General features: G+C 41.9%; 1 protein-coding gene across 2 annotated transcripts in view; it reads right to left on the bottom strand.

The window, feature by feature from the left end:
• The window catches only part of zcchc14 (zinc finger, CCHC domain containing 14), a 53,308-nt gene that overhangs the window by 28,147 nt on the left and 1,255 nt on the right, over nt 1-23,906 (bottom strand). For both annotated transcript variants that reach the window (XM_074678576.1, XM_074678578.1), the window contains exons 2-6: nt 21,545-21,769; nt 12,872-13,052; nt 8,073-8,143; nt 7,861-7,932; nt 7,656-7,723 (exon numbers count right to left, since the gene is read on the bottom strand). In XM_074678576.1, the coding sequence (XP_074534677.1) occupies nt 7,656-7,723; nt 7,861-7,932; nt 8,073-8,143; nt 12,872-13,052; nt 21,545-21,769 (617 nt within the window). The remainder of the gene's footprint in view (nt 1-7,655; nt 7,724-7,860; nt 7,933-8,072; nt 8,144-12,871; nt 13,053-21,544; nt 21,770-23,906) is intronic.

Raw genomic sequence — 23,906 nt, 5'->3', positions numbered from 1 at the left:
GAGAAAAAGTACAACTATGAATTAGAGGAGGCCATGAAGATGAGTGGAACCACACAGTGGCCTGCAAGAGAACCCACTCAGGAAGAGCAATGCCATTTTGCTCCTATTGCTGAAGAGTCCCAGCTGGACTCCACAGACCTTTTACCTCCCGCCCCACCAAATTCAGCAGCCAGATCTAGGACATTTGGGCCAAAAACAGTTCTACCCCCAATAGGAGGGAGCTCCAATTCCTCAACGAGGAAACTGAGCCCCAAACCTCCAGTCTGCTCCAAACCAAAAACTAAATCACTTAAGAGGAGAGTCTTCTTAACCCAAGACGGCTGTTACGACGAAGAGGTTTGAGGGTTCAACCTCCAGACTGCAAACCCTCTACAGCCCCATGAGGTGAGGTGACCTTAACTGTGATGAATGCTTTAATTTGTGCCATTTCAGTCAGGCTAACATGAAACGTAGATCAGGATCCTGACAATAGATGTCATGTTTAATTTGATATGTCTGTAAAAAGAAATCTGGGCACAACGGGGTACTGCTGCTGCACAGTAAGGCCACAAGTTCGAATCCCAGTTTGCCTGGTGGGCCTTTCTGTGTGGAGTTTGCATGTTCCCGTTGCCCATGTGCGGGTTTTCTCCGGGTGCCCCGGCTCCTCCACGGGCCGAAGAAAACACTCATCTGGTTAAGCAGTCACTGTAAATTGTCTGGAGAAAAAAAGTTGCCTATCTCTGTGTGTCATTCCTTAAATAAAATAAAGCCTTTGAAACTGAATCAGTTCTTCAACATGCATTTTTCTTTTCCTCCATTATTTAACAAATAAAAAGACTTCCATATTCATAAAACTCAATCTAGAAACTTTTTTTGGTCTTAACCGCCCAGCGGTTATGGGACCTGAGCTGTGCATCTGATTGGAAAATTAAATCCAACTTCTATACCGCAGAGATAGAAAAAAATTCACTTAGCATACAGTGTGCCAAAAGTGAAATCAGCGTTTTACACCCAAGCCATTTTTTGAACCAGGCTGTAAATATGCTTTTTAATGCGGTAAAAGTTATTTTCTACAGCTGGGTGTGTCTGTGACTTTCTGTCTTTCTGCTAGCCCCAATGGGATAAAGCGTAAGCTCTGTGTTACCCAGCACTGCAGTATTGCAGTCAATTCACACTGGATGCGTCTCTGGAGCACCGTGCAGGGCAGCGCCCAAAGCAGCTGGAGACCTGAGATCACAGGAGAACCACATGTTCCTGCAGGAATCACACCCAAGACAACACAATTTCATGGTAATTAATAAGTGTGTTAAACTCACCTGGCGCTCCCTAAACGTCATCACTTTCAGTCCATAGAATTGAATGCACTGTCTTTATTGTGAAGATAAAGTAGATTTTGTGGCTCTTAGGTGGGGGGCCAAGGAGTCGTGTCTGCTTTGGTTTTTGAAAACAAAGATCTGCAGAGTGGGAGGATATCAAATTCTGACAGATAAAAGATTATTTAAAAAAAGAAAATCAGATTCCATTTGTTGCTACCTGAGATTTTTGCACATTTTTTCACAATAAATGTTTAAAGTTTGTTAAAATTACAGGTAAACGACGCAGCCTGCTAAGTCAGATGAACCTATCATGCGCAAGGCCAAAGATCACATGATCTTATTCAGCCAATCAAGACGTGGCTGTGTGAAGACCCATTGTTGTTTTCAACCATCAACTGGAATACAATGAGTAGTATAGGCGAGAATCTACTCGGCAAGAGAGGATTCTCCAGCAAAAGACAAATCTGTCACATATGTAGGTAAGTAGCTGGTGAATGTTCCGCTGACGTTCCATGGCGGCGCTCCCAACAGCTGCTGTTAATTGCTCTCCCAACCAGTGTGTTAAAAAAAAGACTTATGGCCGATCTTAATAACAGATATGACAGACAGGAACTGCTCCGGATAGGACAAGAGGTCACACAGAGCGTTACTGCTGATTTTAATGACTCGACTGACATTGCAAGAACTCCTGGGTCTTTGTGGATCACCATGCCGGCGGAAAGGCGACGTAGGCGGCGTCGAGAGAGAACGCAGATGCGGGGCTGCAGGGCCAGAGTGCTAACGCGGCTACGGAAGCAACCTCACAAACCACCGCTTCCAAGCATCTTTCTCTAAAATGCACGATCCCTCGCCAACACAATGGATGTACTGAGGCTCCAGGTTGTAGTTAACAACATCATTAAAGACAGCTGCATTACTCTGATTACGGAATCCTGGCTAAACTCATCCATACCGGACTCGGCTATTGAGCTACATAGCCTAACGACAAGATAGATCGAAGGATTGTAGGAAGAGTAGAGGAGGTGGTGTGTGTTTGTACATAAACAACACCTGGTGTACTGACGCGGTGACTGTGGACAGTCACTTTGTGGACTACAGTTCCGCGTCTAACACCATCATTAAGTTTGCCGATGACACCACAGTAGTGGGGCTCATCTCTGAGGGGGATGAGTCTGCATACAGGGCTGAGGTGGAGCAGCTGAGTGGGTGGTGCTGGGATAACAACCTGCTCTTCAACACGGCTATGACCAAGGAGCTGATCATCGACTAAAACAGACATTCCACCACTACACATCAATAGGGAATGAGTGGAGAGGGTAGAAGACTTCCGCTTTCTGGGAGTCCACTTAGAGAAGGACCTGATCTGGACTGTGAACACCTCTGAGCTACTGAGGAAGGCCCAGCAGAGACTACATTTCCTGAGGGTGCTCAGGAAGAACAACATCCCCCAGGGACTGCTTGTGTCTTTCTACAGGTGCACCATTGAGAGCATCCTGGTGTACTGTCTGTGTGTGTGGTACATCAGCTGCACAGTGGCTCAGAGGACATCACTGGAAAGGATTATCAAAACGGCCAAAAACATCACCGACTGTCCCCTCCTCACACCGAAAGAGCTGCACCATTCCCGCTGCCAAGGCGGGAAATATAACCTAGGACACCTCTCACCCCGGACACCACATGTTTAATCTGATACCGTCAGGCAGGCGGTACAGGTCAATCACTACAAGGACAAACCGGCTCAGAGACAGTTTCTACCCAACAGCAGAAAGGGTCCTGAACAAAGGCTGAAAGCAATACCTCATTTGTCGTCATATAATTAAAATGTAACAATTACCTCATGTAATTAATGTACCTGAACATAGCAGCTTTTTTGCACTTTAAACTGTTTTGCACCGACTGAAGGGCTTTTGCAATTTCGTTGCACTTGATGCAATGACAAATAAAGTTCTATTCTATTCTATTCTATTCTATTCTATTCTATTCTATTCTATTCAATTCTATGTTTGCAGAGGTAGTAATTATGCCTGACACATGGCAAAGTTGTATATCGTCGAAAGGTAGCGCAAACCGTTAGCCGAAAGTAAGCTCTCAAAACAGGAGCATGTTAGCCGAATGCAAGCTCTTCAAATAACAGTTCCATAGCCGAAGGTAAGAGTTGAGAACACAAGTTTGTTTGCCCAATGTTTAGCCCTCATACACAAGGTGTTGACCACGCGTTAGCTCTTAAAAAACTCAAAGGTTCGCTGTCATTTTGCAAACATAAGCAACCATTGAAATTCAAAGACCTGAATCGAAGTTCATTTTTATTTTGACAACCTACTAACAACAATTAGTCTATCAAGGATCATTTACTGAAGAGTAAATTGACCTTTACAATGAGAAAAATATTTACATAAGCATTGTGTGGACCATTTTACAGTGTAACAGAAACTTATGTACAGTAATCTGCTGGTTACTTTAAATTCAGTCTTCAAATGACCCATTGCCACAGTTTGTGCATTGGCAGAGATTGGTACATGGCAGCTCATGCAGCTTGCAAGGGCATCTACCCTGAACACAGCTGTTTGTTTTTTTTGTTTTTTTTGCAGGAACAGTGCATCAATTCTAGTACTGCCTCTGGAGATGGGGAAGTGTCATCCAGTCCACCTCTAGGAAACCTCCTGTCAGCCTCCATCCATGAGACTCCTTCTGTGGACTGCAGCTAGGTAGTTGGCACGCAGGATGTGCTTGTGCAGGGAGTCTTTATTTAGAGGTAGGCCTGTGTCAGGACACTTTCCTGACTTGAAAAGCCTGACTCTCACCTCATTAACATTCTGACAATCCTGGTCATATAGGTCACAGGTGAAAGTTTCCAGTCCCTGGAAGAGCCCTGGTGATGCAGAGAAACTAGTTCCTAGTTCTCTAAACTGGGTTATATATATTTCTCCTGGGAAATTAGCTTTTTGAAAGCTCTGTTTTCCCCATCCCATGCATAGCACTTACAGTGTCACATCCAGAGAACACATGGAGACCAACAAGAGCATCACATTTTTCCTCTCCAAGGTGAGATTAATGTCAATTATGTATGTGTTCCTCCCTTTGACTGTATGAAAGTAGCGGTGACCATCTATTTTTGGCAGAATCCAAGAGCCAACACAAAGACATCAGTGTCTGGGCTCTTAATTACCAGTTCGCTGCTGTATTTTGATGCATAAGCTGCATGCAGCAGAATTCTGGTGTCTGCCTCCTCCTGTGTTGTCACCAGGTCCTGAACCTGCAGTATTTCAAGGTCAGTGTTGCTCCTGTTCATCTTTACAGCGTGGCATTTGTCCCCATTGTCTATAATGATGGTAGTGTTTCCAAAAATAAATTTGGCTGATGTGCTCCAATGTTGGAAGAAGTATTCCAGCAAGTTTTGTTTGTTTTCCCCACATGCCAGGAATTTTCGCCACTGTTTTGGTGTTTTCTGGTCATTTCCATGTATTTTGATTTTTTGACAACCTTACTCTGCCCGCTTGTTTCTTTCAGAATTTTTAATGCTGTGGTGTGTCTCAAAAAAAAAATGGATCTCCGTTGACTGTTTTGTTGGCTGACCTGACCAGTGTCCTCAGTACATGGTCAGCGTAAAGTCCAAATGTTGGCTGTGGCTTTAGCTGCTGCACTAGAGCCGTAGCATCCCATATCAAAACTGAGCCTTGTGGAATGTCCCTCACTGTTGGTGGTTGGCAGATACCCCCCTCTAGTATGTGCATCAGCTTTGCTTCGTTGGTCTTTACCTGTGAGCCGTCAAAGTTGGCAAGAGATTGTGGCAAAGGACCCAGACTGTAGGTGAGCATTTCATCAATGTTAATGTGTTTGACAGTTCCCACAACAATTAATCTGGCAAACAAGTTGTGGTGTGACTTTGAGCACGATTTATTTTCCTTTGATTTTGGTGCTTGTAGTGTGACCACTGTCTTTGAATGTTTTCATTTTCGTTTTAGGGTCATGGAAGGATTTCTCTGCAGTGACAATCCTTGTCTTACAGAACTCAGTAAGAGCTCTTAAACCTTTTTGTTTTGCCCCCAGTAATTCTCTTGCAATGCTGTCTGGTGCCTGTTGGCCAGAGGAGATGTGATGTAAGGCTTCTCCATCCAGCAATGGGTCAGAAGGATTGACCTTTCATTACATAAGCCTGAGCTCTCTGCATTCTGGCACTGTAAAGCTCAGAATGAAGGTATGACACTGAGCATTGTCCAGCCATTGTTTTAGCTTCGAGTGTGATGGCTGCCCTCTCATGCTGTGTCAGGGTCCATCTGTGAACTGCACCTTTGTTTAAGGAGAATCCACTACTGCCTCCTTTTGTCTTTGAGTTACGGTTGGCTGTTTGTTCAATTACCTGGTCACATGCAGTGCCAGCAAAACCATGCCGTTGATGTCTTTGTGCTACAAAGTCACCTAAAAAAAGCTGCTGATGTGCCGTGGGGTGTGTGTCTTCAAGACTGGTCATCCCAAGGGGTGGGGTGAGAAGGCCACTCAACCAGCCTATCCAAGGCTGGTTGAAGATTCTGTCATTACTGTCGGGCTGCCCCAAGCACTTGCTCACCGAACGATGTGCCTGCAGCCACGTTAAACTGGTAGAATCTAGCAAATGTAGATGGCGCAGACCAGGTGGCTGCTGCACAAATCTCACTAAGAGATGCACCACGCCATGACGCCTAGGACGTTGCCATACCCCGAGTGGAGAGTGCCCGCACACCGGCCGGAAAGGGGACCCCCGCCCCCATATACGCCTGCTGAATAGTCTCAACAATCCAGTGGGAAAGACGAGCCTTTGACAGAGGCTGCCCCAGCAGATCTGGCCTAAAACAGACAAACAACTGATCTGTCTGCCTGTGGACCCTGTCCACTGCACATATACCCTGAGTGCCCTGACTGGGCATACAGGTGACTGCCTACACACTCCATCCTCTGTCGATGCAGAGTAAAGAGACCGTACAACCATGTCCAAATTTGGTTGAGAAGCGGACAGGACTCTTGGAAGGAATGCTGGATTTGCTCGTAAGGACACTCCTGCCCCTTCGGGCAAGAATCTACACAGATTCTCATGCACAGAGAGAGCATGAAGCTCGCCCAACCTCTTGGCTGTGGCGAGTGCCAAAAGAAGAGCAGACTTAAATTACAGCCACTGCCGCCAAAGGTTCAAATGGAGGTGTCTCAAGAGCCTGCAGGACCAGCTCCAGGTCCCAGGGCAGGAGTGATGGCCTTGACCTTTTGCCAGCATGCCTCTTAGCACCCTTAAGAAACCAGCTTGTCTGTTTCTACCGGCAACTGGTACTGCCCCACCCGCGCTGCCTTAATTGCTGCAACCATACCCCTCAGAGTGAAGGGTGACTTTCCACCATCCACTCTGAGGGGTATGGTTCTACCATCCAACAATCCTTGAAGGAATTGAAGGATAGCTGGAGAAGAGGCAGCTAGGGGTTCAATATGGTGCTCCTTGCACCAGTTAAAAAAGACCCGCCATCCATGTGCATAAAGTGCCCTTGTTGAAGGTGCATGAGCTTCTTGCATTGTAGAAATCACAGACAGAGACAGCCCCATAGCTAGGAGCTCCAACCCCTCAGGGGCTATGCCCATAATAAGAGGCCCTGAGGAAAGGGACAAATCAGAGTTTCCCGTCCCTGAGACAGCAGGTCCCGACATACTGGGAGCTTCTACGGCGTCCCGTCCAGCAATGGTGGGATTTCTTAGAACCAGGTCATGTGTGGCCATTTTGAAGCCACCTGGATCAGCCTCATTTTCCCCATTCGTATCCTCTGCAGGAGTGATGGAAGGAGGACAAATGGTGGAAACGCATACAGCAGAGTCTGTGGCCACAGGGCCAGAGCATCTGCTCCAAGGGTAGGATTGTCTCCCCCTCGGGAAAAGAAGAGAGCACAGTGGGTTGATTCCTCTGATGCAAACAGATCGACCTCTGCACGTCTGTAACGGAGCCAGATTTCGTAGACCACCTTTGGGTGTAGTCTCCACCCTCCTGGGTCTGGACCCCCCGAGACAGTTGATCTGCTGCATGATTTTCCACCCCTGGCACATGGACTGCCCTCAGGGACAGAAACCTGAGGTGTGCCCAAAGCCACAAGCGGTGTGCCAGCCTGCAAAGGCGGGGAGAAACCAACCCGCCTTGCCTGTTGATATATAGGCTGTGGATCTGTACCGTATTGTTTCAAATGTGAAAGGTACCCATCCCCAACAATAATGCCTTAAAGTCAATCCTGAAATGTACCTGAGCCAGTGAAGGGAAGCTAAAATAGGTCACTGAAGGAATCATATTCCCCTAGCTCTCTTTGATTTTAACATCGCACTCTACAAAGACAAAACCCCAGAGGGGACAGGACTAACCTTGGGTCCAGCTCCATAGACTGTGGGATGTATTTTTCCACCCCTTCATCAGGAAATGCTTGGGACAGCTGGAAAACAACATTGTAACAAAGAAGGCATGACACACAGATGGTTAAGAACAAAACTGAACACACCTTCTTGCCCCGATGATGCTGAGCTACACATGAAAACACCCACAAACCAGAGAGTCTGAGGTGCTTCCTACCTGAGAGAGCAGCTCTGTGATCTCCTGCTGAGTTCTCACAATGGAGGACACGAAACCATCAGACCACCTGGTCTAATGAGATGAGAGGGAAATAGAGAAGGGGGAAGAGACAGAGGAATAGAGCAGAAGAGATAAAAACAAATCAGAAATCAACTCAGAAGATGTGATGACAGGAGATGTGGAACAATGAGCTGCGTTTCCGCTGGACCCACCTCAAACATATACTCACTGACATCTTCAGACTTCTGTGTGACTCCTCTCAGCACCACGCTCTCTATCACCACTGAAAACACACAAACACACACACACACATATGGTGAAGAGGCAGGTCTTTAGTCTGTTTACAGAGAGCTACAGGGTGTCCACCTGTCAGTCAAGTCCTTATATGGGAGGAACTCATTAGTTTTTTTACTTTGAAATGAAAAAGTAATTAAAAAATCCACCCCCTGTTTGGTGTGTGACCAATTTTTTGACAGGAGTACAGAAATGTACATGGTCATCTTTGCTGTAAAAAGTCTTTTTGGCTAGGAGTTGTAACAGCCAGCGTCTAGATGTGGTTATACCATGGCACTACCAAATAGCGACACCAGGTGGTGCCACCTTTCTGTTTTGGCTTCTGTTACAAGTTGTTATGCTCAGAGATGTCAGTCGTTGCTACGCCCCAAACAAGCTTCTTATGTCTGATAAGTGAATATAGTGCTGTGGAAACCTGGCTTCATTTTAACTTTGTCTAGTTTTGTACAACACACAGTTGTGTGGCAGGTCCCACTCTGTGGACTCTGTACTTGGTGCTATCCAGCTCTCCACACCTACACACAGTCTTTATGATAAATGGACAGTCTCTATGACATCACCCTTCTGTTCCTGAAACAGAGTTTTGAAGCAAATCATCAGCACTGGCCATATTGAGCCTCCACACCAACAGCCATATGGCGCCCACCTGTCAATCAGCTGAGCTGTGCTGTGAGTTTGAAAAATAACCCTGTGCCCCGTTGGTGAAATAAAGTATTCATACTAAAGTCATTTGTTGCATCAGGCTGTAAACATGTTTATCTCTGCTGTGCAAACGGCTCTGTGGTTTCCACTGCTTTAGGAGCCGTCCTCTAGCAGACACTCAAGGAACTGCATTAGCACTTCTGCCTCACATCTTTAGACCAGAGGTTGCCGCTTGCACCTCCACCGGTTATTAGAGATGTAAAAATTTGTGAAAAAAATCGTCAGCCTCATTCTTTCAGGTTTTTCAGGACTATGCATGACAGAATGGGGTAAAATTAATCTGATTATAGCGGATTATTAGGGTATATGGCAATCTGGGGTGTTACAAACAACAACATTGTACACCAAACCAAACTGAACACCGTGACCACAAAACTGTGATAAGAACTAAACCATGGTTTTTGTTCCATCCCTACCAGTTGTACCCAAAGATCTTTAGAGTTTCTGCAGCTAGCCTCTTATGGACACTTGAAGAACTGCAGTTTTTAGCATGGGCTTCAGTGCTCACAGACGGAAGTTGCTGATTGGGCCTGATACCAACATCACTAATAAAAAAAGAAATAAAAATTTAGAAATAGCTTTGGCATTTTTTATGGTGTCATCAACAACCTGTCCAGTGTGTGTGTGTGTGTGTGTGTGTGTGTGTGTGTGTGTGTGTGTGTGTGTGTGTGTGTGTGTGTGTGTGTGTGTGTGTGTGTGTGTGTCCTGGTGACAACTATGAGGTGTGACCATGAGGAAGTGAAATGTTTAAGAGTCATGTTACAGACAGATGCTGGGGTCCAGGACAATAACAGACTCAGCAGAGGTTGGTCCAGAAACATACTGTATAGAAATAAACTCTAAAGGACATGGGGTCATAAATTCTAAAGTATCTGGTAAAAATGCTTTTAATATTGTTCTTTGCTCTATCGTCGATGTTGGACCTGCAGGATCACTTTGAGACCAACTCATTAGTTTGACATTTTTTTAAACCAGTATTAAGGCTCACCAAACTGCTGTATTTTTGCGTTTTGATGACTGATGAGCTGACGAATGAAGTGATTGTCTTGTTTGTTTCTGACTGTTGGCTGATCATGTAACAATGGGTGCTGCTGTCTTTGCTAAAACTCTCTAGTAAAAGGTAATTTTTCATCTCAGTGGGTGGCCAAAATGTCCCAAAGCCAGTTTCTGTAACAGAGGATCAGGCCGCTAAGGCCTCCACCTTTGACTGCCACCCAATCCACATTGCACCAAACCCCTATGGCTCCTCCTACAGGTGGTGGTATAGCGGTCTATAAAGAGGGAGTTGAGCCAAAAGGTAGGGCTCTCAGTTTAACGTCCAATCTAAGGCCCCTTTTACACGGAGACTCCCGCAACGATTCTTCCTTTGCGTTTTCAAAAGCCACCCGCGTTTACATGAGGACGGCGTGAAAACGGCGTCCTCATACGACTCCAGGAGGACAAGTCGCTTCATCTGTTCTTTCTTTTTCTGCCGTTTTGTTGTGTGAGACGGTCGGCAATCAAACCATAACGCGCATTACCGCCAACTACTGGCTCAACTGGAAATGTGGCTGAGTGCGGAGCCTTCACCTGAAACTGCGAGTGCGCATGCGGTGACGTCAGCGTTTCACCCTGAGACGCTCCGCTCTGTGTTTACAAGAAGCTGGGTGGAGGAGCGGATTCAGATCTTTCCACTCTGGGGAGCGTTTTCAAAAGTTTGCGTTTTCACTGAAAACGCAACGTGGTCTCGTCTAAACGGAAGGCCAAAACGCAACGAAATGTTTGCGGAATCGACCGTTTTCGGCGTCGTGTAAACGGGGCCTAAGATCCAACCCTCATTAATACAAGTAGCTGAAATGAGCTTTCTCTGCAGGGTGTCCGGGAGAGGCTAAAAAGGTTAAAAAACCTAAGGGGTCATTTACACAACCACGTTTTTAGGGTGAAACGCAAAAGTATTGTTGCGTTTCGGCCTTGCATTAACACAGAAATGGCATTTTAGTCGACCGAAAACGTACACTTTTAGATACAGCCTCCAGAGTGGAATTTTTCTGAAACACTGCCGACACCATTGTCCTGTTAACAGTAAGCTGGCGTTTTCAATGGAAACTGGAACTGCTGACGTCATGCTCGACTTCATGCAAGCATGTACAGCAGTACGACAGCACCGTTGTCATGATTACGATCGTCACAGACTACCATGTTGTTCTTATGCTGCTCAATCTGCTGAATCTGCTGACTGTCTTTCAACAAAATGTGCATCTGTAGCTCCACTTCTGCTCTTAGTATTTACCAATACACTCGATGATCGGCTCAACTCTACTTCAGTGGAGATCTATCAAAAGCAGCTTCTGGACAAGACAGTTATAGCACCAACTACAGGCCTGGCATGCTTACTACAGCAATTTCAGTCCCTCAGTGTTTTCGTGTAAATGCTTTTTTTTTTTTTCATTGCATTTTAGAGTTTTCAGGTGAAACATTTTGTAAATGGGGCCTAAAACACCTGGGGCCAGTTGTTCAAAGGTAATCCAATCGTCTTTTGGATATCGGATTGGATTAAATCCTGAAAATGGGTTGTTCAAACGGGAAAGAAGGATTCCAAAGTCGGTTAAGATCACATAATCCAATGTTATTTGTATTTGTATTTTGCATTTGACTTGTTTTACCATTACAGTGATAAAGTAGATAAAGTTAACTTAGGCTACCAATGAAGCCTTTCAGTACAGTAGAATAAAAACAAAGAGAAACTGGATGGAAGAAGCACAGATACTCCTGGGAGAGGAACAAATCGAGTTGACCAAACTGCAGCAAACCAGACAAAAACTTCAGATCCACCTTCTAAAAGCAGAGCTTAAAAATGCCTGAAAATGACTCTCCTTCATAGATGGAGAAGAACCCTGAACATTAAAAAATTATTTTCCTAACTGTTGGACATTTAGCCTCTTTTTTAACATTTCAGAATTTTTCAAAATATCCACTTTGTATTTTTTAAATGTATATTTGTTATTCATTTGTTATGGTTTAGATGAGGGGTCATAAAAAGAAATAAAAAATGGGAGTGGATTTTTGTTATTTTTGTTTTTTCTCTAAATAAAAAAATACCTACAAAGACCCTCTGCTGGCTCTTCTACCTGTTGTTCTTTACAGAGCTAATAGCCCACATCATGATATGTTGTCCCATTTAGAGCACTGGTAATCTGGATTTGATAATCTTGAAAACTGTGTATCTGGATCAGGGTGATCCAATCCAATGTTGCTTTGAAAAACCGGCATAAAACTGAGACTGATTTTCTGATCCTGGAAAGCAAGAAATGGGATTTCCAAATCCGGATCATTTTGATGCGGATTAAATTCTTTGAACAACTTGCCCCTGATGATCTCAGAAAACATCACCACAGCTCATCCAAGGCTGTATTTTTTCGTAGCAGAGACAGTAGGATTGTACAAATAAATGAAGAAATTCTCTTAAAGGTCGACTTGAGCATGAAATTTATGTAAATTTATCTTAATAACGATTTTGTGAACTCATGTAGTTAGTGGAAAGTAGAAGACAAAGCATTTGTTGGGAGTGTGTTAAATTCACTGAGGTGCAAAGGCTTGAAGTATTTTTTTATTACATATTTATTTCCATTGAGCGCTGAGTCTGCACTTGAGTTCTTCTTTAATTGGAAATGAATATCATAAATCATCATTTGGGATTTTTCTTCATTCAAAGCCAACCTTACACTAAGGAGCTGACATTAACCTGAGAGTAAAATTCCTGGGCTCTGCCTGATGATTGCTCCAACAGATGAGCCTGGTCCTGATATCACATACCTCCTCCTCCAACACAGCAGATCTCCCTTTCCAGACACACTCACATGCCTAAGCCTGAAGGCTACATTCTTTAAGCTCAGTTTAGTCTTCAAATATGCCAGCATGTCACATCTTGTTTAACCAGACTTAACTGGGCAAACAGCAGAGCGACCAGCTATAACACTGAAAGTCTAATTAGGAGGGTGTTGATAGAGACACTGTGAAAACTGCTTCAGTCCCTCACCTTTTCCTGCTTTCCCCATGTGGGCCTTGTTTGATGCTGCTGAGTCAAGGTCTCCCTCAGCTGGTACAGGAGAGGACACATGAGGAGAAGGTGCAGCTGGTGGAGGGGTGGCAGCTTGGTCCTGCCGTCCAGCGACAACGGCTCCCGGTCCTGCATCTGTGTTGGCCTCTCTGCTCTGACCCTGGAGAGAAGATAAAAGATGAGAGATCCTGTGCATATAGATGTAGAGCAGCAATTACTCTGTTCTTATATGTAACTGTGCCCTGAGTAATTGTCAAAAGATTGCGATTGCAATTCAAACATTTTCATTACCTTATTTCTAAACACAGAAGATTCTAAGCATTTTATTTCACAGGCTGCTCTGGAAACAAATAACCCCAAACACAGCACTGCTGCTGCCTTCTCCTTCTTAGCTCGGCTGTTAGAACAACTGGTTTCATGACACCTAGACCTTAATTCATGAACCTGCAGTGTGCTCACTGTGCTTTGTCTCTATTTTTTTTTCATCTGTGTTTTTTGGCTACTGCCTGTCTTAACCAGGTCTCCCTTGAAAAATGGGACCAATCTGGTTAAATAAAGGTTAAATAAAATAAAATAAAATCCTCTGCCCCATGGTAAAGCGTCTTTACAAAATATGAGCCTGCTGCTGCCAGCTGCAGTTAACTGAGGAAAGACTGAGAAAGAGATGGGAGTCAAAAAACTGATTCCTGTTAAGAGTCGATTAGAAATGTTTCCATCCATTGAAGTCATCAGCCTTAATGCCTAACCATCTCTTTGTTGATTCTTTACATTACGCCAGAGAGGTCGGACCCTACGCTGACTAATCACCTCAGCTAGCTTAGCTTAGCGGATAGATAACAGTTTCCCAAGATGTGAATGTAATGGATGTTTCATGTTGTATCACAAGTTAATCTGATCAGTTGCTCGACCACAGGTGTGTGGTGACTTTGAGCAGAGCTCAAGAATAAAGCTGATTTCACACAGACTTTAAGATGTACTTAGAGATTTTTGTAGATACGCGCGTTGGATAAAAAGTCCCAAAATAAATAAGCAAGGGAAACTTTACAAAGATTTTCACTTTTTATTGAAGTTTGAAGTGTTTTGAGCAGGCTTCAACATAGCCACCTATATATTTTCATTTTGCCTTAATAAAATACGACAAGAAGTCAACATTATTCCTGTTATATTAGATAGCATAGACACCAACACATCATTTTCATTCATTCATTCATTTATTAATCTTCTACCACTCATTCTGTGAAGAATTGTGGGTGGCTGGAATATATTCCAGCTGTCTTCAGACGAGAGATACAACAGTTCATTGCAGGGTTATTTGAATTTGACGTTGTGTCGTATTTCTTGGGATAATTACGATTTACACACACTTTGTCGCCATTAAGGCTTGCATGTTCCTCCTAACAACGTATTGTTTAACAGTCTTGGTCCACAAGCGATGTTTTCCCGTTGTTTTCATTTCCCGACAAGGGGTCCTTCAAGACTGCCCTCCAAAGCATCTGTCTGGATTGTCACCAGTTAACCTAACACCAGTTAAACCGTGACTCCGGGAACAGCGAGATGAGGAGCTACAAGATCCCACATACACTCCTTTCATATGTTGTGAAATGCATGGTTTGTCTTTTAGGACTTGTTAAGTTGGTTTTTTTTTTAAATCGTCACCCCGCTAGAAAACCTGAAGAAGTCCATGAAACCAAAGTTAGCATTAGTGTTAGCTGCTACAGATAGTGGTAGGGCAGAGGGGGTGAACTGTTTTACCTGCAGGTGAAAAGATTGAGGACACATTTGTATTTATTTGCCTTTTTGGCACGAAGTTCTTAACTGACAACACATTCATATCACTTTTAATACTTTATAAATGTAGCATCTGGTCAGTTTAATAATTATGTTCAAATAATATATATATATATATATATATATATATATATATATATATATATATATATATATATATATATATATATATATATATATATATATATATATATAAATATATGTACATACATATATATATATATAAATATGTATATATATGCATGTATATATATATATATATGCATATATATATATATATATATATATATATATATATATATATATATATATATATATATATATATATATATATATAAAAATATATAAAAATAAATATTTATATATATATATATATATAAAATAATTGTCAGTTGCAGCCCAGCGATGAATATATTTTGTATATATGTGTGTGTGTATATATATATATATATATATATATATATATATATATATATATTATCATTATTATCATTAAGCAAACTATAGTCATCCACTAAAATAACAACACGTTCGGTTTTGCGAATTCTACTATGATGCATTCTCATCTTTTTCCTGATTTATTAATCGTAAATATAATAATCAGAGTAATCCATTACTCAAATAATCGTCAGTTGCAGCCCTACTCTGCAGTTTGTGTTACCGCTTGATGAGTTGGATAATAATAGGAATAGTCCTGAAAAAAGCTGTGACGTCAGCGATGAATGTGTTGTGGTCTCTCGCTAAAAGATGCAGCTGAGTGCAAAACTGATCTGAGATAGAAAGAGACGGACAGAGGGAACTGAAAAGGGAGGGGAGGAACTGAAAGGAGAGAAAGATCTGAGACAGCGAGGGAGAAAAGAGAAAGAGAAAGATAAAATGAGAAGAAATAAGAAAGTGAGAGAACCTGAATAGAAAGGAGGAAAAGAGACAAATGGGAGAAGGTGTGAGAGAAATGAAAAAGGGATAGAATGAGGAGAGAGGGAGTGACAGAGAGAGCAAAATAAAAAAAAAAACTGAAGGAGAGAGAAAGAGAAATGAGAGAGAGAGAGATTGTGAAAGAAATGAGAAAGAGAGATAACTTGGAAAGAATGAGAGAAACAAGATGAGAGAAAGAGAAATAACTGAGAGCAGGAGGGGGAGTAGCTGAGAGGGAGAGAGCATTTATAACTTCCTGGAGACACACACATGCACTTACGTACACTACACTACACTACACTACACACACACACACACACACACACACACACACACACACACACACACACACACACACACACAGCAGCGGGTTGATTTCAGCATAGAGAAATGTGCTGACCTGCACTAAACAGGAGCCAAGGGCAACAAAACACTAAATACAAACGCTCCTGTCTGGGTACTTTCCCTCCACTGCTACTCAAACGGATTTAAAACAGAGTGCTGGACTCTGTGTGTGTGTGTGTGTGTGTGTGTGAGTGTGTGTGTGTGTGTGTGTGTGTGTGTGTGTGTGTGTGTGTGTGTGTGTGTGTGTGTGTGTGTGTGTGTGTGTGTGTGTGTGTGTGTGTGTGTGTACACAAGTGTTTGTTTACATCTGTGTGACAGGATGGAACAGAGAAACAAACCTGATGTGATGAGTCTAACTCTATGTTTCCATCCGTCTTCTTTCTCCCTGTATTTACAGTGTACCATCAGCACAGTATAAAAATCTGCATCGTGAACAACACAGTACAGTTCTCCACTGAAGATATGTTGTGTAACACATGCTGCCTTCTTTTCAGCACGTTTCACACAGGACAGCAGAAGCTGTCTGTCATGAATCAAAACATTCTGCATATGGCAGAAGAAGAGAAAGACAAGAAGGATAATTCTATTTAACCTTTATCTAACTGGATAAAAGACCCTCTGAGATCTGGATTTCTGTCACAAGAGTAAGCTTGCCAAGAGGTCAGCAGCACACGTCACACGTCATAAGACGACAAAAATAAAGATAAAGCAAGAACATTGTTATGCAGGCCTGAAAAAATGAATGTTTCTTCTTCAGATCCATTTACAAATGCACTCTAAAGAATTCCTCTGCAGCAGTCTACAGATAGATCCCAGATGTTACTGTAACACAGGCAAAACGAACCACACTGAATCACTGGGAAATTCCCTTCCTCTCCCTCCTGCCACGATCCCAGGACTTTTATTCCAACAGGCAAAAGCTGCAGCTCCAGAGACTGAGGCTCTTCCTGTCACCTTCCTGTCAGCATGGCAGCCTTTGATAGGTGACCATGAGTTAAACTGTTTGTTTTATCAGTACACACATAACATCAAGACCTAACATTACAGCACACACACCTTTTACACATTACTGTGTGTTTCTGTACATCCTAAAAGAGGGGGTATTCAGCAGTCACACATTTTATTATAGAAATAAAGTAACAACATTGGGTGTTAACTTAATGTGTGCAGATTTTTAAACATCTTCATATTCATATAATGGAGAAATAGATTTTTACAAGGCTAACAGAAACAGTGAGATCATCACATGAAGATTTCCTATGACATATTGGATGGGCAGATCTTTAAAATGCTTAAAGGTCTTAAAAGTCTGCACAAATTTCCGTTACTTGTCAGTAAACGACATTGAAATTGAGCTCCTCCTCCTTGGCTCAGTGCCAGCGGCAGCACACACCCACAGCCTCGGACCAATACTACGTAAATACACTCGCAGCAACCACCTGCAGCATCGCGTTTCTGCATGGAAGAGAGAGCCGAGCACCTGATGTGGCATGTTAGCTAACAAGCTAATCCCGAGTATTTGACACATACTAACTCGTGACGCTGCTGCTCCTGCTGCTCCCCAAGAGCCTGAAAGCGAGCGAAAGTTGAGCCAAACTTTCCCCTCATTCCCCCTCAAAAAGCTTTATCAGTTTAATGTTTCTTTTCACTTTGGTTGTCTTCCTCCGTGCTACGTACACTATTGTAGCTGCTCCGATTAGCTTCCACTCAGGATCATCAACGCGCAAAGTCACTTGCACATTGGGTGCTCTGTGATTGGTTGATGTAACCACACTTACTCTCTGCCTAGTAACATCTCAAAACAACTGAAACACCAACATACAGACAGAGGAGGGGGTTGAGGCAGCCACAGACACTAACACACACATTTAGAGGCCTGTAGGAAACAATTGATCAGGATTATTCCTGTAAAAATTGACATTTCATTTTTCTAAAAATCATGCATACCCTACTTTTAAGTCCTCACAGTGCCTTTGAATTAAATTTTGTGGAAAGTTAACAACCTATTTCATGTAAAATATTTTGTTATTATTATTCTTTTATGTGCCTCAGTCCATCCAAGATGTGTGTGGTGAAATGTTGGAGTTTATCAAACAACTGCCTGTAGTGTTATTCATTGAGTTACAGGAGCATTGCTGCAGTGCTTGTTCCTCAAAGCAGCTTTCATATTGATTATTTTATTTTGACGTCTTCTGCCTTATCTTTCTGTAACAATACATTGAAGATGCTATGAGTACGATCTGTTTAATTTAGACTGCCTCGCCACCTTCTGGCCTGGAGTCTTACGCACACTGTTGTGAAGATGTGACTTTTAACCAGGTGTGTGTTTGTTCAAGACAACTTTTTACCGGATACAACGCGCCAAGGCAAGGTATTTATCAGAGCTGTTATCCAGCGCTTTTTGAAATGTGTCAACAAGCAAACTGTCAGTTGATGTGGTAGTTTAGTAGCTGTCCATACATAGTGCTGGCAGCCCGGTGCTCTAAGACATGTCTGTAATGTGTAACGTTAGTGAATCCTGGTTATATCCTGCCAGTCATCTACCAATCAGAGCTAACGTAACCTCACTCTTCATTTTATTAAAAGACTCTCAAGTTTGAACAGACCACTGCAGAATAACTGCTGACTGTGGGTTGGAATCAACATTAGCACAAACAGTTTAGCTCCTGTGTTAGCCTTTAGCTCGTACTGTATCTCCCTCCTGTTAATCTTTCTTCTGCTCTTCTGTCCTTTTTCTGTCTGACAGTTAGGCTCCAGTGTCCACCATCACTACAGAATTAATCAAAGAAATCATTTTTTAGCAGAGAAAAACGCAGATCTCCCTTCTCTCTACTAAACTTCGTCAGCCAGCATGGTGTTGTCATAGAGACAAACCAGTGTTGCTCAACCTGATCTGGAAGCTACGAAGAAGAAATGAAGTAGCATTTTGAAATAACCTGTATTGGTGCTAATAATCTCATTTTTATGTGTGGATTACAATCAGGCATATATCTAGAGGGGAGACTTTTTCAAGGTCACTTAGAAACTCCTCACAGCCCTTTCAAGACTAATGGTCCCATTTGTTTAAAGACTGAATGAGCAGGCCCTGGAGAAGAAGTGAACCTCTCTCTGTCTTTAATTAAAATCATCAGACTGACATGAGAATAATGACAATTTAAATCTTAAAGAATGTAAAAAGTCAGTATAAAAATTTTTCACAGACACTCAACTGAATTATTTTATTTTTTGTAGTTTTTCATCTGGTATTAGCAGTGGACTAGGTTACGCTTTAAATTTAATTAATTTACTAAACTTCATTCTAATGACACAAGACTACTAAAGTCAGATATTTACAAAACACATGGTAAATCATATAGCTGCTTGCTGCTGAGATAAAATTGCCCCAAAAGAACTTTTATGGAACAAGTAGTACTCTGTTAAAAAAAAATGTGCTGGTGGTAGCATGCAGTGCTCCCCCCTGCAGTTTCATGGGTGTCAAAACAAAGACCAGCTTATTAAATCCCGCCTCTATTGCAAAACTTATTGTCACAGACTCCACTGAGAAATATATCAGGCTGTAGATCATTCAGGTCTGAGAAATGTTTTATCTCAATATCTCTCTGGTATTGTTACAACTACTGTCAATTACTTTCTGCTCTTATTTTTAAAATGTATCAGCCACATCAGCAGTAAATACTCAGTAAATGGTAACAGATGACACAGCCTGTGAAACAGCCTCCTCCTCAGTTCATGTGAGTCACCTCATTCAGGTCAAAATGAATGGACTGTAATAAATCCAAAACACAAACTTAGTTTACAAAAATGTGCCTCACTTTAAGATTTGCAGAAACAAAGAAAATAAAGGAGACTCTGTAAACTCAAAAAAGTCTAAAACCTGTGTCAGCCCATATATGGTACGTCAAACCAGTGTCTGGTGCTAGCTTAAATCTTATGGTTGATGACTGAGCTGACAGCAAACGGTGTGGCATTTTACATCGTAAGTTCGTTTTTTCTATCATGTATCACATTTTAATCCACAAATAACCCTGGAGGAAGAGCAGAGGAGAGCAAATGTTAGAGAACTGTAGAGGAATTTACAAGTAAACCTGAATACAGTCTCACGTGTGTGTTCATAATCTAATGTATAATCATCAAGATAAATGCCTGATTATTTTAGGTCCAGTACTTAGAATGAGATTATCAACAAAAACAATTTCTGTGATTAATTTTGTAGTGATGGTGGACTCTGGAGCCTAACTGTCAAACAGAAAAAGGACAGAAGAGCAGAAGAAAGCTAAACAGGAGAGTGATAGAGCACGAGCTACAGGCTAACACAGGAGCTAAAGGCTTAAGGACAGGTTAATCTGTTTGTGCTAATGTTGATTCCAAACCACAGTCAGCAGTTATTCTGCAGTGGTCTGTTCAAACTTGAGAGTCAGTCTTGGTAGATGTTTGGTAGGTGAGCACTAGCAGGACATGACCAGGTGAGCTAACGCATAGCTGCCAACAGTCATGCATTGGCCATGACCTGAGGTGCCTGTTTTGAGCAAAACAAACAAAAAAAAATCTATTCTGTTATCTTCCTGTTGAGCTACAGCTTGGAGTGACACAAACAACACCCTTAATTGGTTAGTCAAGCCTTCAGGGCAACCGAGGGAGTTCGGCTCTTGCGCCATCAGAACCAGAAACAGCTGTTTCATTGTCATAATAATGAGAATGTGTTATGGTTAAGATGAGATATTTTGTCCATGGGAATTACAAGGCTCAGTGAATGCATCACATGCGATGGTCAGTTCAGTTCAGTAGCCAACGTCTGTGTGTTGTGTGATTTCTGAGAGAGCTGTGGGATGCACTCATCTGAAAGTTAGTTAGAGAGTTAGGTTTTATTTTCGTGGTGGTATAGAGTGGTTCAATAACTATTAACATCAAACCTGGGTTAGGTATCAGAGTCTCTTTTGCAGAAAGCCTCATCAATGAGTAGTGTGTAGGATATGTGTCGATTTCAGTATAGAGCACTGAGGACAAAAAACAACGGAAAAGATGTTAATGCACACAGCCAGGGGTGTGTGTGTTTGTCTGTGTGTGTGTGTGGAGGGTGAAAATATTGAGGCATTTTGGAGAATGCCAATCTCACACTTTGTCAAAGTCAACTGTTGGCAGGTATGGCTAATGTTGCATGTTAGTCCACAGATACTTACGGATCTGATCTCCATTTTTCAGAATAAACACACACCTTGTTAAGAGTCACATCTACATGACACTGTGCGTTGCTGGTCAAAGATGTCACTGCAATCCACTTCAAACGGACATTTCCGCACTGTCCCTTTAAAAAGAGATTGGTAGCACCATAATGTCTTATTCCTAAATTCTGTTTCTATTTGTGGTGAGGTTGGAGAACATGAATCCATTTACAACACACAGATTTAAAGTCCTAGAATGATACAACACTGGTTGGCAGTGAGGAGTAAGCTGACCAAGAGAGAATAGAGATCTATGTTTTTGCCTGCAGAACAGGATTTCTGTGATGCCTTCTGTAGTAATAGGAAAAGGGACGTCAGAGCAAAAGAAAACTAAACAGGAGAGTGATATGGCTACAAATGACACTTTGACTGTATCTGTTTTTACCTTGCGCCAGCGGGTGCAGAGTGAGGGGCAGGTTTGGCTGGTGGGTAAAGGCAGGTAAGAAGCACTGGCATCAGGTGGGGAGGAGGCTGTAGGGGACAGTGTGTCCACAGGCAGGGAAGCAGGCTCTTGATCAGGTGGATGAAGCTGAGTGTTACAGATGGGAGCTTTGTGGTTACATGAGCCTTCTGCTGGAGCCTCTGCTCCTCTTGCTCCTCTGCTGCTCACCTGCAAACATCAACAGGTAGGTACCAAATCAGAGGGACAGCTGGAGTAAGAACTAACAGTTCTGACATCTCTTATTTTACCTATCTCTGCTTTTTCCATAACAAGAAGACATTTTACTGACCTGTACCAACCCTTGTTTGAGTATAAACTTTAATTTAGTAAAGTTAAATATTCTAAAATCATTTTTTAAAACACCAACAGTTCTACCACCCCATCATAAAATGTGTAAGTAAAAAAATATTTTATGTAGCGTACTCTTAAACTGTGGTATTACTTTTTGATTTTAGTTCTTGTAGGCAGAGAAAATAGCCTTTGAATTTGGTACGGTCTGTCCCTGTTAGCGCCTATTTCCTCATCACCATCGATTACAGTCTGTGTCTTCCTGAGGGAGAGGAGACACCTTTCTACTGTATCTAATGTCCTTAGTACTTACATAGAGCTCATACAACCCCACTTCAAAAAAACTGAACTATCCCTTTAAAGTCCTGAGTACTTGTCTTTCAATCAGGGGGTGTGGAGTTGAAAATATGTTAGATATGAGCCAGAACATCTTCTGATCATCTTTAAGTTCTGCTCTTTTTATTCCTCAGTTTTTAGAGCCTCTGACCTGGTTTCAGCTCCAACTCTCAGTGCAGGTGATCCTCACTTTTTATTAGACGTTTCCAGTCTCTGGTTGGTTTCCTGACTGTTAATACTAGGGGTGCACCAATCACAATTTTCTGGCTGCTCACCGATCTTTAAAAAACCTGACCTGCCGATACCAATTTGGGCCAATACAGATTTATATTTTTCATAACTGACAGCATTTACCTTCAATGTCCCAATCTTATTTTATTGAAAATCATTGAACAATACCTCTGAAACAATAACATCTTTATGTTTTAACTTTAACAACTAATAAAGTGTCCTTAGTTTTAGGTGTCAGAGCAAAAAACAACAATGGCTGGCTGTCAGAGCTTCAATCGGTGCATGTCTAGTTAATACCATAATGTCTAATCTCAGCATCAGACCATTTCATTGAGGATTTGAAGTAGGGTTGAATGTAGGGCTGAACGATTTTATGCCTTTTATGGTCTTAACCCCTGTTTATGACTCTTATTTGTTTTTATGTGTTATGTAAATTGATTTTATTTCTTTTATGTTATTTTAACTGTGCAGCACTTTGGTGAACTTAAATGTTTTTAAAAATGTGCTATATAAATAAAGTGGATTGGATTGGATTGGATTGAACGATTTTAAGAAAAGATTGAATTGCGATTTTTCTGGCAGATATTGTGATTTCAATTCAATTCACAATTTTCTTCAAATCAAGCTCTGGGATATTCACATGTAGGGCTGAACGATTTAAGGAAAAGATCTAATTTTTCTGGCAGATATTACAATTCACAATTTTTTAAACATCAATAGTGATGATAAATTATCTGTTTTCATCAACTTCTACTCCTAAACAGAGGCTTTGTGTTGTTGACCTGCTTACCAGCACTTTTAACATATCGATTGTCTACAAATTTGTAAAACAGAATGTGTATAATACTTGACACAACAGATCCTGAGTCAGTCAGGAGCGCTGCAAAAAATTGCTGCTTTGGCGATCTCAAAATTGCATTGTCTAAAATTGCGATTTCGATCTGAAAACGATAAATTGTTCGGCCCTAGTTGAATGGTTTTGGAAAATAATCTAATTGCACATTTTTTTGGATGAATATTGTGGTTGGTTAGCATCAGATTTTTTGGGGGGTGGGACATTAATCTTCTGTGTTAATCACTAAACAGATGCAGTAAGTCAATCTATAGTGTGACCAACACGACAAAGGATACTGTCACTTCCCTGCACTTAATTAAAAAAAGGAACACTATGAAATTTTACTGACCTTCAGTTGTCAGTGAGAGTAACAAACAGAATAAAGTAAATAAGGGGTAAGGCTCTGCCAGCTACTCTCATTCTACTGTGGATACCTGTAGCTCACAGTGGTTTTGCCCAAAAAAACCAAACATATTGACTTCTGCAAGTCTTGAGACAGAATCAGTCCAAGTTACTGTATTCCCTCCAGGGCTGTGCACATGAAAGTATTTTTTTTAAATTGCAGCCTTTGTAATTTGAAAACTGCATTCTATCATATTGTGATGTTGGTTTCAA

This window comes from Halichoeres trimaculatus, unplaced genomic scaffold (genome assembly GCF_033239565.1).
Source record: "Halichoeres trimaculatus isolate MK-OKI-2021-1 unplaced genomic scaffold, fHalTri1.1 fHalTri1_scaffold_10, whole genome shotgun sequence".
NCBI classification, from domain to species: Eukaryota; Metazoa; Chordata; class Actinopteri; order Labriformes; family Labridae; genus Halichoeres; species Halichoeres trimaculatus.
The sequence above is the reverse complement of the archived record's forward strand: the minus strand, read 5'-3'. Positions and strand labels throughout refer to the sequence as shown.